General features: G+C 33.7%; 4 protein-coding genes and 1 non-coding gene across 6 annotated transcripts; 1 reads left to right on the top strand and 4 right to left on the bottom strand.

Annotated features, from left to right (window-relative positions):
- Positions 1–891: 891 nt before the first annotated feature.
- LOC8264181 (UPF0496 protein At2g18630) lies at positions 892–2,932 on the bottom strand. The gene has a single exon (XM_002525047.4). It carries the CDS (start codon positions 2,335–2,337, stop codon positions 1,291–1,293), a length of 1,047 nt encoding a protein of 348 aa, XP_002525093.1. The 5' UTR covers positions 2,338–2,932; the 3' UTR covers positions 892–1,290.
- Positions 2,396–6,379, bottom strand: LOC8264180 (pentatricopeptide repeat-containing protein At2g01390). Its single transcript, XM_002525048.4, is given in 3 exon segments — positions 2,396–4,471; positions 5,370–5,758; positions 5,760–6,379. Coding segments are annotated over 3 exon segments (1,761 nt in total). The 5' UTR covers positions 6,131–6,379; the 3' UTR covers positions 2,396–3,470.
- A 1,776-nt stretch (positions 6,380–8,155) lies between these two features.
- On the bottom strand, positions 8,156–10,979 carry LOC8283807 (UPF0496 protein At2g18630). 2 transcript variants are annotated; one of them, XM_048376652.1, is made up of 2 exons: positions 9,792–10,979; positions 8,156–9,680 (listed from the first exon to the last, which is right to left on the bottom strand). In XM_048376652.1, the coding sequence occupies exons 1-2, from the start codon at positions 10,332–10,334 to the stop codon at positions 9,162–9,164; spliced, it is 1,062 nt and encodes a 353-aa protein (XP_048232609.1). In that variant the 5' UTR covers positions 10,335–10,979; the 3' UTR covers positions 8,156–9,161. The 2 variants fall into 2 exon arrangements, with proteins under 2 accessions (XP_048232609.1, XP_002525095.1); XM_002525049.4 differs by having other exon boundaries at positions 8,156–10,977.
- Positions 10,980–12,791: 1,812 nt separating this feature from the next.
- On the top strand, positions 12,792–12,863 carry TRNAD-GUC. The gene has a single exon. It is a non-coding gene; the product is annotated as a tRNA-Asp (tRNA).
- Positions 12,864–13,768: 905 nt separating this feature from the next.
- LOC8264179 (geranylgeranyl pyrophosphate synthase, chloroplastic) lies at positions 13,769–15,284 on the bottom strand. Its single transcript, XM_002525050.4, has one exon. The coding sequence runs from the start codon at positions 15,010–15,012 to the stop codon at positions 13,903–13,905; it is 1,110 nt and encodes a 369-aa protein (XP_002525096.1). The 5' UTR covers positions 15,013–15,284; the 3' UTR covers positions 13,769–13,902.
- Between the last annotated feature and the right edge of the window lie 1,328 nt (positions 15,285–16,612).

Here is a 16,612-nt window from a genome sequence, read left to right as displayed (position 1 = left end):
TTCATCTAAGAAAAATGTTTAAGTTCAAGATAAGCAGCCAAGAAATCCAACAAGTGATCTAGTCTCAGCTTATCAACAATCGCCAAGGGAACAAGTAAATTGCTCCGCCTTGAAATTTCTGTTAGAAAGATATTTTAATGACGAATCTGGCAATCATTTGGTATGGAAATCGTGTGAAAGCAACAGAGACAAAGGCAAGAACCTTCAAAGTCGAAGACTACCAGGAGCACTCATGGCTAAATATAAGCATTAAGCTCTCATAATCAGTTATTAATCAGCCAAGGGTTAAATCTACCGCAAGGTTTTTATTTCAATTCACAAGCTTCTTGAACATGACAAAATCTATCAGGATAACCACACTGCTTGTAACTTCATTGCCCTAAAGTAACAAGGATCTTTAAAAGTCTTCAGCAAAATCACCTTTCTCACCCCACTGCTTGTACATAAGCAGAACTAAGTTCACATTGTTTTCTTAATCCTAAACAAGTTGAAGTAGATTTCTGTTTTGCAGTTGCACCCCAAAGATCTTAAGAAACTTTTCACGATGAAGTCAGAACAAAAGCCCTTTCCACAGAATGACCTTAGTCTATTGGTCCTTTCCGTTGCTATGATATAGCCAGACTTTAATGGACAACGCTTCTAAAAAAAAGAATGCACCTACTCATCGACCCTATTAATATACAATTAGCCTAAATCTGCTTAACAATTCTATAACTGAAAACCAACAAGTACAATATTACCATGCCTACAATTCACTTTTTGATGTTTCGGGCAGCTGATGAAACTAATCAAGTCTAAGAATGAAATCATCTTAGTCTATATGTTTCTCTCTAGGATCAGCCATAATTTATGTGCTGCCTATTCATGAATTAGCAATAACAAAGTCAATGCTTTTGGCAAATAATGTTTCTAAATATTGCAATTTGCAAGCATCAGACTTGCCTAATGCTGTAAGTTCTGCAATAATGTAATACAGGACAGACAATGTTGGGGAAAACTTTAACAGAACATCTTTGAGACAGAATAGCATAAGCTTTTTAAATAATGTAATATTCCTTATAAAAATTGGACTCAAGTCGGTCATCTCAAGGTGTTCCAATTTCCTTTATGGAGAAAAGGCAAACTATTCAGCTGGGGCAGTCCGCACGCTTACACAGGTGTCGGATCATAATATTTTTACAGGACACTCTAATGCAACAGTTTGTGCTGAGCACGGGGGCATAAGAATTTGCATAAGATGACCAAGTTGACATGTCGATAGTACAACACAAGAAATAATGAAGGGCTTCTTCAGCGGTCAGGATACCTGATTATCCTCTGCAAAATCACTGTCCTTGCCTGTCTTATGTCATGACTACACTTACTAGCATGTTCACCTAAATCCTCAATAGTTTGCATGAACCCCTCCAGTTTCTTCTTGATGTCATCTATCACAATCTTCACAATCTCAAAAGCATCTTCATTAATAACGGCAATGTTGACATTCTGCAAGAGTGCGTCGATTTCCGCCTCCAATTTGTTGACAAGGATCCGTATGTTATCCATATCCTGGATTACAATGAAAGTTCCAACTTGCAATGAAATTACCAACTCCTTCTGCCCCTTCAATGCTTTCATATAACCATTCCAAAGCGAATTACACCATTTATCCACTACAATTGGAACAGCCATTGATTTCATTTTCTTATCAAGCTTCTTCTTTCGAAGCTGTAATTTCTGTAACATGGATACCTGCTGCCTATATACTGACTGGAAGAGTATATAAAATTCGTCAGTAAAAGGATCGCCAGCTGCCTTGAAATTACGTAATTCCTCTAATGTCTTTACGTACTTCGTTTCTACAACCCCATCATGTAATGCTACTTCTTCCTCGAACCTCCTAAGTGCAACCTGTATGATCAATTGACTATTTCGAGCTCGTTTAAGGCAACTCTCAAGAGCAGCACAAAAATCCAATGTTTTTGCACTACTTTCAAAGTACTCTTTGACCAAAGCAGACAACTCTTTATTATCCCATATATCTTCCTTGCATTGTAGAATGACATTGACCACATCTTGGTTCATATCCAGAAGGCAATTGGTAACCTCTTTGAGCGAATTAAAAGATAATGATCTAACTTCTACACCAGTGGAAAGGGAGTTCAAGACACGATTAGTCCTTTCATGGAGGGTTGTATCAAAGGCTTGCAGGTCTGGATCAAGCATACAAGCATCTTCATATGACGTCAAATCTGCTGTGTATTGGGAATTGGAATTAATTTTGAGAGGTGGAGGTGGAGGTGGAGGTGGGGTTGGGTTTGCAACACCTTTTTTCTTGCTAAATTGTCCTCCCATCATATCCAAATTGAAAATTAAGAAATCCAAAAAATGCTCTAGCTATGATTTTGCTATCATGGAAAGAAGTTGTATATCTTTATTAGTAGAAACGACGAAGCTAGTATCTGTTCCACTCAAATGCAAGTCAAAACCTAGAAACTAAGTTTGAATCAGATAAGAGAATCTAATTAAGGAAGTTCCACAAACTGAATCAAAACTATATCATACATACGGAACAGGAAAAACCCAAAGAAGTAAACTTTTTCCTATGATCTCAAAACAAAAATAATCAGATGAAAACGACCAAAAATAATAATAATCAGAAGTCAACCTGATTGGGTGTAAAAAAGTTTACTGTGCTAATCTTGTATATGAGACTGAGCTAGATTGGAAAGCACCTGAAAATTGAGCTCAAATACAAGTCAAGACTTCAAAGATCAAGCAGAAAGACGAGATGTCGAGAACCCAGCAAAGAATTATTACAGATTTAACTGTAACGGGAAGGGATTATGCGAAAGCTAGAATCGCAGCTTCGAAAAACAAAAAGCTTAAGGTCTGAAGATGTAAAGGAGGCGGCTCGTAAGAAGAGGAAATAAAAGGCATGGACAAGAAAATGCAAAGAAATGATTTGTTGTAAGTATGTAAGAATTCAATTGTTTGAAAATGTATATAAATTTTTTGATAAAAGGAAAGATCCTAGTCGCTGCTGTGCTGCTTCTCCATCTAATTGTTTAATGTCTATTCTGCCCTTCTTTTTCACCAAGTCAAATAAATAATACATGGTTGACTGCATTAATCTCTAATCTAAGTGTAGAAGAAGAAGAAGAAAGAAATGGAGAAAAAATGGGTTTGTTTAAAGCACTGAAGCATCAAAAAATCCCACTAATGCTTATCATAGCACGGCCTAAAGCTGTCAAAGGTGTGGGTTCATGGACTCCATCATAAGGTTGCATCACAAAGGAACTTTGAGAACACATTTCTGTCATGTCCAAGTTACTCGTGGTTGATGCAGACAAACTTCATCATAGATCGGCAAAAGGACGACCACAATCCAGAGTCAAAATCATGGCCATTTGACTGTCACTAATAGAAACAGCACCATTTTTCTCGGTTGTTCCAATAGCAACGGGATTTCTATGGTCCGAAAGAGCTAGTCAAGGTACCAAACTCCCAGCAAAAAGGAGGTCACATATCTTCTCCTCCATAGGGAGACAGCTCAAACGATTACCATCAGCCATCAGGCTCCTCTTTTCCTTTCTGAAATTATCTGTTTCACAAACTCTGCCACTTTTTTCAAGACCAGCTAAAAGAACATTATATGTACCCAAAGAAGGATTTATGCTGTTCTTTTTCATAGTTTTATAGATTTTAAGTGCTTTTGCTGCACTACCAGCAGAAAAGTATACACCAATCATGGCAGTATAAGTAGCAGTGCACTTCTGTTCATCTGGCAACAAGTCAAAAATCTTTGCAGCACAATTGGGCCTTCTAGCAGATCCAAGCCTATGTATTAAGAGAGCACTTAAATACAGTCCAAGAGAATGCCCAACCCTAATCATTTCCTTGACAATCTCTAAAACCCACAGAGATGTATTTGATCTTATCATAATGCCAATCAAGGCAAGATATGCTGTTCTCTCAAGGTCTATGCCCACTCTCATACTGTATTCAAAGGCCATTAAAGCACTATCAGGTCTACATTGACTACAGTTTACCTCAATAATGGTTGAGACTATCCAAGATTCTAAAACCATATTCTTATCAAGTACCCCGGCAAGTAAATGGTCAACTGCCACAAGATTTTGTTTTCTCAAGAGAATCAGTAGAAGTCCTTTATCGATCGGATCATTGTAAGCACTTGTAGTGAACTCAGACGAATCATCATTATTGATAGATTCAGCAGCACAATGAGGATTTACTTGCTTAAGGAGTGCATCACACTCGCCGGCTATTCTTAGAATTTTGAGTGCTTCTAAAAAGATAGGATAACGAAGAGCAAGATGATTTTCTTTCATGTATTGAAGAATTGGGGTCATTGTGTTCGTCTCCCCAGCTTCGCAACATCTCTCGACCAAAATATTGCACATAGCTTTGTCAGGTTGTACGCCTGCTTCTTGCATTTTTTTGAAAATCTCAAGCGCTTCTTGGCATTTGCCTAAAAGCAATGACACAATAGAAAAGGTATGAGATTTAAAAAAAGAAATGAAATACTTCGACAAAAGACAGCCCAATAAAAGAATAACCATAAAGTTATCTGTGAAACACAGGAATGTCAATGATAACTAAAACAAATAACAAAGAATTCTCATAGCTTTTGCTATGATAGAATTGTCACTGAAAAGTAGTAAATATGGAAAACTTTGTTGTAATAAAACAAATATGACTTGGTATATTTCAAGAACAATCAGCAAGTACAAGAAAATTTGGCAGCAAGACTCTTATTTCTCCAGAACCATAAGTTATGATTTTAAATTAAATTGTAGGTAAATGGAAGTGTTTCCTTCCCTTAATCTATAGCCGGGAATTGAGCCTAGAAGACTGACTTAGTGCAATTGTACTTTACCACCCTGGTAGTGCTACCGGTGTTTATTGTATCTATTACTAGTAACAATAGCTTGTAGAAGTTCAGTTTAATCAGGAAAGCAATGGATTCAGCTCGTCCCTTCACAAAATGTGGATAGAATGCCAAAGGTTCAAGCCATGATCTATTATTACATCCATATTGCTTTCCTAAACAGCATATCAATTGTTCAAAAACAAAGAAAGGATAATAAAAGGTAAAGTTTTAAGTTCAAGGGACAAAGGTTATTTTGATGTAAGTTTAGATTGTTTGCCAAATTATAGAAAAAGGATAGAGTCTCAATTATAATCAATGAACACCATGAAAGAAGCCCTACAAATTCTTAATAATAAGCACGCAAAGCCAAAAATTACCCTCCATGTATGTAGAAAATCTCATCTTGAAGCTTATATTATCATGCCTACCAGTGACAACTTCCAACAAACTCACATGGACAATAGAACAAACAGAAAGAGAGCAAAGCAGAACTCACCAGAAACAACAAGATACTCCATTAAGACAGTGTAGGTATGACAATTAGGAGGAATCGCACATTCAAGCATCTCCTTATAAACATTAGTAGCCTCCTTAACTCTCTTATTATCAAACAAAATCTTCATAAAAGCAGTATAAGAAACAACAGTAAGATAAAGCCCTTTCTCTTTCATTTCCTCCCAAATCTTTATAGCCCCATCAACATCACCGTTTCTTGAAAGCCAATGCATAAGTGAAGTGTAAGTAACAGTATCAATCTTTATATCCTTTTCTTGCATTTGTTTAAATACATAATTCATAGACTCAATCCTACCAGCTTCTCCAAAAATATCAAGCATTGTTGTGTACGTAAATTGATCATGTTTAAACCCTTGAAATCCTGAAACCTTTTTCCATTGGAGGATGCGTTTTCAACACTTGATTGACTGTGTAAGAATCCCATTTAATACCCAATTTTAATATCTGTTCTTTTGCAGTTTCCCAAGTGGAATATTTCAAGATTCTATATATGTTTGAAATTGTGTTTCTTGTGTAAACATTTGGGTTCTGTATTTTATCTTTGTTTAACACTGATTTGGGAGGTTTTGTTGAAAATTTAGTGGATTTTGTGGGTTTGGATTGGAGAAGTGAATGGATACATTTTTTGGAAGTGTTAAAATCGTGAAAGAATAGATCTTTACAAATAGATGAAGAAATTAAAGAATTTACGAGGAATCTGCTGATGCCACTTAAATGCACCATCTCTAACAACTTAACCATCACAAATATTTTCACAAATAACTCAAAATTGTGTCAATCATTAACAGATAAAGTAAAATAAAGCTGAATTATCAAAAAACAGAGCGCGCGGATTTATCATTTATCAACGAGAGAGGTCAGGTCTCTTGTAGACGACAAATCGTCGTTGTTTGTTCAGCCAATGCATGTTGTTTCATAAGGAAGTAGGAATCATAAAATGACGAGTCGTTTGTTCTCACTAGGGGTTGTTTGGTTGGTAAAAGATATGGTAGAAATGGAAAGGAATAAGGTTCAATTTGCCCCATGAACTTTGTAGCTGAAGTTCAAATCAGCTCTTTTTGACCTTTTTCGGGCATTTTAGCCCAATATTTAACACAGTGTGATTCATTTAAACCCTTTGTTTTTAAGAAATAAGAGCGTGAGTCTCAATCTCTTTTTTTAATAATACTATCTTTTTATTTTCTATTTCTCTCTCTTTTAGTCTTCCTTTCTCCCTCTCTCAGAACTATCAATCTAAGAGCCACCATAACTAAAACCACTTGAATCCTTCAAACCACCAATGCTTCTAACCCAACTTTTAATACTTTGTCCATTACAAGAGAGCTCCACCTATTCCGATCTACCAACCTCATTTATCACCATAAAAACAAACGAATTCATCACCATCATTCCAAGAGTCAACTGCTATCACCAAAAATAATAACTATTCCATTCTTTTCTCTATTGCTTCCTTTAATAATGAATCTACACTTCAAAATTTTGATGGATATGTTCCAAAGTAATGAAATTTTTTATCGGATTTTATTTGCATATTTTTTATATTTCAAAGTTTTGTTTATGTTCTTGAACTAGAATAAAAAGTTTTATTTTCTTTTGATTTTATAAATTAGAAAAAGAAAGAGATACGATGTGGTGTTTAAGCTTTTAACTTTTAGAAGATCAGATATAATTGTTTATATCTTCAATTGAATTTAATTTAATTTTTAAGAGAGTAAAAAGATAGGAAAATGAGTTGTTCTATGTTAAAAACAATTTGATTTATTTATTCTTTATTTAGATATGATTGTTGTTGATGTTATTTGTAGGTTTTTTGATGTCATTATTGTTAATTGCTAGTTGTGTTTTTCTGTTTGGTATGTTTATTACAACTGTCCTCGTTGCAAGAGATGATAATTGTTGCAATTGACTAGTTGGTACTCATAGTGCTGGTGTTACTGTAGATAGAGGTTGTTGTGGTCGTCGTAGATAGATGAGGTGGTTATCGGTGGTTACTGTAGATAAAGGCGAAATTGTTGTTGCAGGAGCAAAGAGTTGCATAAAAATATTATTTTTTTATATTAATAAATATAGTTATTGTTTATTTTATTTTATTTAGGACTATATATATTATTTGTTTTCTAGTATCATGCTTTTTTATGGAAAGTGCCCTTCACTCTTTTATTTTTTGACATTTTACAAAAAGGGTTAAAATGAGCTAAAAGGGGTTAAAATGAGCCAAACATGCTAAATATTGAGCTAAAATGACCGAAAAAGATCAAAGAGGTGATTTGAACTTCAGCTCCAAGTTCAGGGCAGGGGGGCGGAAGGGCAAATTAAACCTCATTCTAAATGGAAATGAGAATGGTGATAAATTGTTCCTTTTATTAAATATTTAATTAGTCAAAAGTTGCTCGGGAAATCAAAATGGAATTACTATCATCCGGAGAAAGTACTCGATATAATTTAATTGAGAGACTGGGATGTAAGCCAGTAGTAAAAGTATTCATCTAAGAAAAATGTTTAAGTTCAAGATAAGCAGCCAAGAAATCCAACAAGTGATCTAGTCTCAGCTTATCAACAATCGCCAAGGGAACAAGTAAATTGCTCCGCCTTGAAATTTCTGTTAGAAAGATATTTTAATGACGAATCTGGCAATCATTTGGTATGGAAATCGTGTGAAAGCAACAGAGACAAAGGCAAGAACCTTCAAAGTCGAAGACTACCAGGAGCACTCATGGCTAAATATAAGCATTAAGCTCTCATAATCAGTTATTAATCAGCCAAGGGTTAAATCTACCGCAAGGTTTTTATTTCAATTCACAAGCTTCTTGAACATGACAAAATCTATCAGGATAACCACACTGCTTGTAACTTCATTGCCCTAAAGTAACAAGGATCTTTAAAAGTCTTCAGCAAAATCACCTTTCTCACCCCACTGCTTGTACATAAGCAGAACTAAGTTCACATTGTTTTCTTAATCCTAAACAAGTTGAAGTAGATTTCTGTTTTGCAGTTGCACCCCAAAGATCTTAAGAAACTTTTCACGATGAAGTCAGAACAAAAAGCCCTTTCCACAGAATGACCTTAGTCTATTGGTCCTTTCCGTTGCTATGATATAGCCAGACTTTAATGGACAACGCTTCTAAAAAAAAGAATGCACCTACTCATCGACCCTATTAATATACAATTAGCCTAAATCTGCTTAACAATTCTATAACTGAAAACCAACAAGTACAATATTACCATGCCTACAATTCACTTTTTGATGTTTCGGGCAGCTGATGAAACTAATCAAGTCTAAGAATGAAATCATCTTAGTCTATATGTTTCTCTCTAGGATCAGCCATAATTTATGTGCTGCCTATTCATGAATTAGCAATAACAAAGTCAATGCTTTTGGCAAATAATGTTTCTAAATATTGCAATTTGCAAGCATCAGACTTGCCTAATGCTGTAAGTTCTGCAATAATGTAATACAGGACAGACAATGTTGGGGAAAACTTTAACAGAACATCTTTGAGACAGAATAGCATAAGCTTTTTAAATAATGTAATATTCCTTATAAAAATTGGACTCAAGTCGGTCATCTCAAGGTGTTCCAATTTCCTTTATGGAGAAAAGGCAAACTATTCAGCTGGGGCAGTCCGCACGCTTACACAAGTGTCGGATCATAATATTTTTACAGGACACTCTAATGCAACAGTTTGTGCTGAGCACGGGGGCATAAGAATTTGCATAAGATGACCAAGTTGACATGTCGATAGTACAACACAAGAAATAATGAAGGGCTTCTTCAGCGGTCAGGATACCTGATTATCCTCTGCAAAATCACTGTCCTTGCCTGTGTTATGTCATGACTACACTTACTAGCATGTTCACCTAAATCCTCAATGGTTTGCATGAACTCCTCCAGTTTCTTCTTGATGTCATCTATCACAATCTTCACAATCTCAAAAGCATCTTCATTAATAAGAGCAATGTTGACATTCTGCAAGAGTGCGTCGATTTCCGCCTCCAATTTGTTGACAAGGATCCGTATGTTATCCATATCCTGGATTACAATGAAAGTTCCAACTTGCATTGAACTTACCAACTCCTTCTGCCCCTTCAATGCTTTCATATAACCATTCCAAAGCGAATTACACCATTTACCCACTGAGCCAATTGGAACAGCCAAAGCACCTGCCAATGCTGTTACAACAGGTGGTGCAGCAATGGCAGCTGCTACCACTGAAAAAATCAACACGGAGACAAATGCTGAAACAAACAACACATTTGATACCCTCCTCCATGTCTTCATTGATTTCATTTTCTTATCAAGCTTCTTCTTTCGAAGCTGTAATTTCTGTAACATGGATACCTGCTGCCTATATACTGACTGGAAGAGTATATAAAATTCGTCAGTAAAAGGATCGCCAGCTGCCTTGAAATTACGTAATTCCTCTAATGTCTTTACGTACTTCGTTTCTACAACCCCATCATGTAATGCTACTTCTTCCTCGAACCTCCTAAGTGCAACCTGTATGATCAATTGACTATTTCGAGCTCGTTTAAGGCAACTCTCAAGAGCAGCACAAAAATCCAATGTTTTTGCACTACTTTCAAAGTACTCTTTGACCAAAGCAGACAACTCTTTATTATCCCATATATCTTCCTTGCATTGTAGAATGACATTGACCACATCTTGGTTCATATCCAGAAGGCAATTGGTAACCTCTTTGAGCGAATTAAAAGATAATGATCTAACTTCTACACCAGTGGAAAGGGAGTTCAAGACACGATTAGTCCTTTCATGGAGGGTTGTATCAAAGGCTTGCAGGTCTGGATCAAGCATACAAGCATCTTCATATGACGTCAAATCTGCTGTGTATTGGGAATTGGAATTAATTTTGAGAGGTGGAGGTGGAGGTGGAGGTGGGGTTGGGTTTGCAACACCTTTTTTCTTGCTAAATTGTCCTCCCATCATATCCAAATTGAAAATTAAGAAATCCAAAAAATGCTCTAGCTATGATTTTGCTATCATGGAAAGAAGTTGTATATCTTTATTAGTAGAAACGACGAAGCTAGTATCTGTTCCACTCAAATGCAAGTCAAAACCTAGAAACTAAGTTTGAATCAGATAAGAGAATCTAATTAAGGAAGTTCCACAAACTGAATCAAAACTATATCATACATACGGAACAGGAAAAACCCAAAGAAGTAAACTTTTTCCTATGATCTCAAAACAAAAATAATCAGATGAAAACAACCAAAAATAATAATAATCAGAAGTCAACCTGATTGGGTGTAAATAAGCTTACTGTGCTAATCTTGTATATGAGACTGAGCTAGATTGGAAAGCACCTGAAAATTGAGCTCAAATACAAGTCAAGACTTCAAATATCAAGCAGAAAGACAAGAGATGTCGAGAACCCAGCAAAGAATTATTACAGATTTAACTGTAACGGGAAGGGATTATGCGAAAGCTAGAATCGCAGCTTCGAAAAACAAAAAGCTTAAGGTCTGAAGATGTAAAGGAGGCGGCTCGTAAGAAGAGGAAATAAAAGGCATAGACAAGAAAATGCAAAGAAATGATTTGTTCCAAGTATGTAAGAATTCAATTGTTTGAAAATGTATATAAATTTTTTGATAAAAGGAAAGATCCTAGTCGCTGCTGTGCTGCTTCTCCATCTAACTGTTTAATGTCTATTCTGCCCTTCTTTTTGACCAAGTCAAATAAATAATACATGGTTGACTGCATTAATCTCTAATCTAAGTGTAGAAGAAGAAGAAGAAAGAAATGGAGAAAAAATGGGTTTGTGTAAGCAAAAAGCAAAAGATTAAAGATTAAATATGAAAGTATTTCTTTTATGTATCTCAAAATTTGCAATCAAATGTTCAATTTACTCATAATCATGATTGATGACTCTTTTGAATTCAAATTAACATTTGAGTTTGATTAGTTAATGGCAAAATTGATAAGAGAATCATCAAAAGAGTAAAATTATTAAATGTGTTGAATATCAGATCTTTTAATGTTGCTTTTACTTTCCAGATACCTCTTATCAGAAATTATATGGACAACATTTTCAGAGATATCCTTACTATTATTTTAGTCTTTGTAAGAAGGCATAAATATTTTAAAGAATCGTCCCTATCAAAATTCGAACTCAGACCATTTTAATGTAATGGAAGCTCATTTTATAACTAAACTGCCACCTATACAGCCCATGTTAGCTTTATTATATTATATTAATTTTTAAAATTTAAATTTTTTAATACGTGTGTTTAATTTATATCACATATAATTATTTTCTCGATATGTGCATTTATTTTTTATACTTAGAGTTGAAATTATATATAATTTTATAATTTTTTATTAATTTATTAGTTAATAAATTACATTCTAATTTTAAAAAATAACATATTAATAATAAATTAAATTTTTAATAATAATTATTCTAAAAAATAGCATATTAATTATATTTTAATATTATATTAACTAATAAATTAGTTTTTAGATTAGATAATAATTTTAATTATAGAAAATAATATTCTTAAATATTATATTCACTATTAAATTAATATTTAATTACATAATAATTTTTAATTCTAAAAAATAGTAATATCAATTATATTGATAGTATTAATTTATATAATATTAGAATTAATAAATAAACATCTTAAAAATAATTTTTGTATTATTGCAGCAATAAAATTTTTAAAAAAATTAAGAACATTTAAAAATAGTTAGATTTCTATTATTTTTTAAAATATTATAAATTAATATTAATTATTTAAAAAGTTATTCAATTGTATCTATAAACTTGATTAATCGGAAATAATAATAACGGTCGTGCAATGCATGGATAAAAATTAGTTATATATTAAATTATTAATTAAGAATATAATTTAATGTTTGAATAGTGTATTATATTTTAATATATTTACTATTTTTTAAAAATATAATTAAAATTTTTAAAAGTCTAGTTATATTTGAATATTTTAAATATTGAGTTCTTTTGTAATTCATTTATTATATGAGGGCATTTGTAGGTTTTTAATCCTTGATCACTTACTTTTAATCCTAATTACTAAATTAAGAAAGGGCTATAGAGCATTATGCTATATATAATTAAATATAAAGAATAATAAAATTATGATTCTTCTGAAAATAATACATAAATCGAAGATAAATAAATTATGGATACGTAATATCACCTAGAAAAGAAGGACAAATTTGAAAAGGCTAATTTTTTTTTTTTTCTAACACAAATTTATTAAGATATATTAGCCAATAGAATCAATATATATGTATCTATCTTCTTTTCTATTTGTGATTCAAAATCAAGTTCTACCTCGGCCATTTATTTTTTTAATTATTATTATTCCTTTTTTCCATTGAAACTTAAAGTATAAAGGATTCGATGCTGTACATCAGTTAGTCGTTGTAGTATAGTGGTGAGTATTCCCGCCTGTCATCCGGGTGACCTGGGTTCGATCCCCGGCAACGGCGAACATTTTGCACTTTGATTTTTGTTTTGGTTTAAATTTGACGGTCGTTTTTCAGGTATGACAAGATTATGAAACTCACTCCTCATGCATAAGAATGTAGCACTAAGCTGTTAATTGGTCTGATTAATTTTGATTGAAATGGTCTGCTGCGCTGGAGTAGACTTGAACTTGATTTCGTTACATATTCCTTAAGGATGTCTCTGCAACTTCTGTTGTGCTAATTTGTGGTCGATCCCTCAGCTCCAGTTGAACTACAAATTTTGCAATGCAACTGCAATAACTGGATTAAGAATTGAGAATTTGTATCAATTTTATATTTGAAATAACTTGCCGGTGACCAGAGCCAGAATTTTTTATTTTTTTTACAGTAGATATGGTTAGTTAGAGGAATACACTTTTTAAAAAGTTAGGAATAAACCTCCACATTTTAAAGAATGAATATCTCAACCTCCGGCACTAAATGTCTAGCCATCGTGTTAGTCCGGTGGTTCACGGCAGAAGTTCATTAAGATCGGTGAGTTTTGAAAATTGACAGCTACTGCTAAAATGATCTTGGCAGTAAATTCTGGAACAAAGAACAACCTGGATTTCACAACCTCGCTCATTTTTTACCTCCATTCAATAGCTTTTGAGGTCTCCCCTGAAACAGACTCTCACACTGGGGTCAAATTCAATAGGCTGTAGCAGTGTAGATCAAATAACTAGCAGCTTTACTGTGAAACATTTCAAACGAAGTTGAGCTACTCAAGTTCCCACCTAACGAATTAAACTAAAGAACATTATTTCCCCATGAGAAATTCAAGAAAACTTGAGAAAGTGATTGCAAAACAACTCTAAATTGACGAGTAACTTGCATCACCACTTATATACATGACATGATGATACCAACAATATACCCCTGAGCGCTGAGAGAAAAATGAAGTCGGACCAATTGCTATTGAATTGTATTGCTAAATTTGATATAACATTGTAGAAGAAGACTTTGAAGTTCTGTCATTTCATCTAAACATAGAACACAAACAGTTGACAGTACAACAACATTAGTTTTGCCTGTAAGCTATGTAATTAGCCAAAGCAATCAATGGAGCAGCCTTCTCAGGATCAAACCCAGCCAACTGCTCTTGAGCTTCCTTATTCAACTTCTCAGCAAATTCCCTCGACTTGTCAATTCCCATCAACTTCGGATATGTAACCTTATCTGCCACCAAATCCTTCCCTGCAGTTTTCCCCAACTCTTGAGATGATTTGGTGACATCAAGAATATCATCCACCACTTGAAACAACAGCCCAATATCCCTAGCATATTTCCTCAGTTTCTCAACTTCCTCGTCAGTCCCTCCACCCATTATAGCCCCTAACACCACAGCCCCTTCCAGCAACTTTGCGGTCTTATGGACATGAATAAATTCAAGTTTTTCTAAGCCCACTTCCGATAATCCTTCAGAACATATATCAACAACTTGACCAGCAACTAACCCTTCAGCCCCAATAGCTTTAGCTAATTCCCCAACTGCTCTAACAATTCTAGCAGGAGAAACATTTAAAGTGGCTATAGCGATATGTTCAAAAGCGAGTGCTAATAATGCATCACCTGCAAGAACAGCCACATCCTCACCAAAAACAATATGATTAGTGGGCTTTCCACGGCGTAAATCATCATTATCCATACAAGGAAGATCATCATGAATAAGTGACATAGTATGAATCATTTCTACAGCACATGCAGCAGGCATAGCCATAGATTCATTGCCACCAACCAGTTCACAAGCAGCTAAACAAAGTGCTGGTCTGACCCTTTTGCCACCAGCCAAAAGAGAATACCTCATAGATTCATGAATTTTAGTTGGTTCACGAATCGGAACAGCAGCATCTAAAGCTTGATTGATGGAAGCAGCTTTTTGGAGCATGTAAGACTTGAAATCAAAAGTGGGTGGTCTTGAATTAAAATTATCTTGTTCTTCTTGAAGAGTTTTCTCTTCTTTTGTAATAATTGCTGCAATAAAAGAAATGGGCTTCCTTGATTTTGAGCATAAAACAGGAATCTGCAAGCCTTTTAGAGGATTAGAAGAAAAAGATTTGGATCTGGATCTGGATGCTTGGTTGAAGATTGAAGAGGTATGTACCCAAGAACCTAAATTAACAGAACTCATTTTCTTTTTCCTCCCAAAGACACTTTCTTTCTAGTAGCTATGTAGTTTTGAAGGCATAAACAATGAAAAAAGATGGATTCTTTGGACAGAAATCTGAGCTTTAAGAGAAAGGATTGGAGTGAGAAAGCAGAAACCGGAAGTGGTTCAAAAAGAGGACAGACATAGAAAGCTGGATAGGATTTTGGATTAGAATTGAATATCGTCCTGTCCAGTGCCTGTTCTTTCCTTGTATGCACTATATTACTAATATTATTGCATTTTACATATATTCTATTATTCTGTATTTTATCGTCATGGATGATAATGGTTTCCAGTATCGTCTAAATTTCATTGGTTATAATAAATTCTATTTGGGTTTTGACACGTCTGTCTTCTTTTTTCTCTCTTTCTTTGGATTTGGCATTTTTTTAGCATGGTGCTTATTTCTTTTCTTTTTAAAAAATATTTTTCTTCCTCGCTTTCCTCGGTCAAATTGACACCTAGTGGTGTTCCACCAAACGAATTATCAATCAACCTGAAAACCCTATAAAAATATATACCATTAGTTGAAAATATAAAAACATTAAGTAAATATGAATTTAGCTCCTTTTGAATCTAAAAAGAAAACTCCTCATTTAGAAGAAAAATTCTAAAATCTAATCTAATTCAAAAAATTAGAATAAAAATTCCTATGAACTCGTTAACAGAAACTCAGCTCGTTTATAGACTTATAAATTTATTTATAAACTAATTTATTAATAGATTGTATTTAAGTTTATGGAGGATGTAAAATATTTTTATTTTAATTATTTTATTTTATATATATATATTTATATTTATCAATTTATATAAATTAATGTATAAAAATATTTTTTATTATAAAATATAATTACCTTGTATTAAATTTTAAATTAAAATTTCAAATGAATAGATTCTACATAATGAAATAAATGATATAATAGAATTAAAAAAATAAAAATAAAATTAATAAATAAATTTTAATAAATGAAACTCAAAAAGAGCTGAAATTTAATTCGAATCCATTATTATTAAATTCGTGCTGAATTCAACTTATTAAAATTTGAATCAGCTTAGCTGGTTTACAGCATAATATAGAGCTTTCTTTCGTAATTGGGGAGCTCTTAGATAGCATTTACTCTCTTTTATTGGCAGCTCTTTTATTTTCTAGACCCTAACTATCTTTCTCTTTCCTCTTTTAAGTCTCTTAATTTTTTAAACAGTTTAAAAATCATAGTTCTACAACTATCTTTTTTCTATATATATACATCTATAAATCGACCTAAAACCGAACATGAATATGCCAAAAGCTCAGAAAGACAGAAGTGTCACGATATGGCATGCTTCAAAATGTGTCCCTCCCGTTCGAGGCCTGTTCAAAAAGCGTTTCTCACTTCTCATTCCAAAATAGACATAATAATGCTGTTTAGCATGTGTCCATGGCCTGTTAAAAAATAGTTTTTTCTTAGAGAGGCCGACGCATGTTTTCAGGGCAAAGGCAGGCATTTGCATCCTCATCAAGTCCCATCAGCATTGTCATGCGTTTTAAACAGTGGCTACCAGTCATCTTCAGAGCGATGTGATTACCAAATTTCAAATCTCA

This window comes from Ricinus communis, chromosome 7 (genome assembly GCF_019578655.1).
Source record: "Ricinus communis isolate WT05 ecotype wild-type chromosome 7, ASM1957865v1, whole genome shotgun sequence".
NCBI lineage: Eukaryota > Viridiplantae > Streptophyta > Magnoliopsida > Malpighiales > Euphorbiaceae > Ricinus > Ricinus communis.
This window is presented reverse-complemented; position numbering and strand designations above follow the sequence as displayed.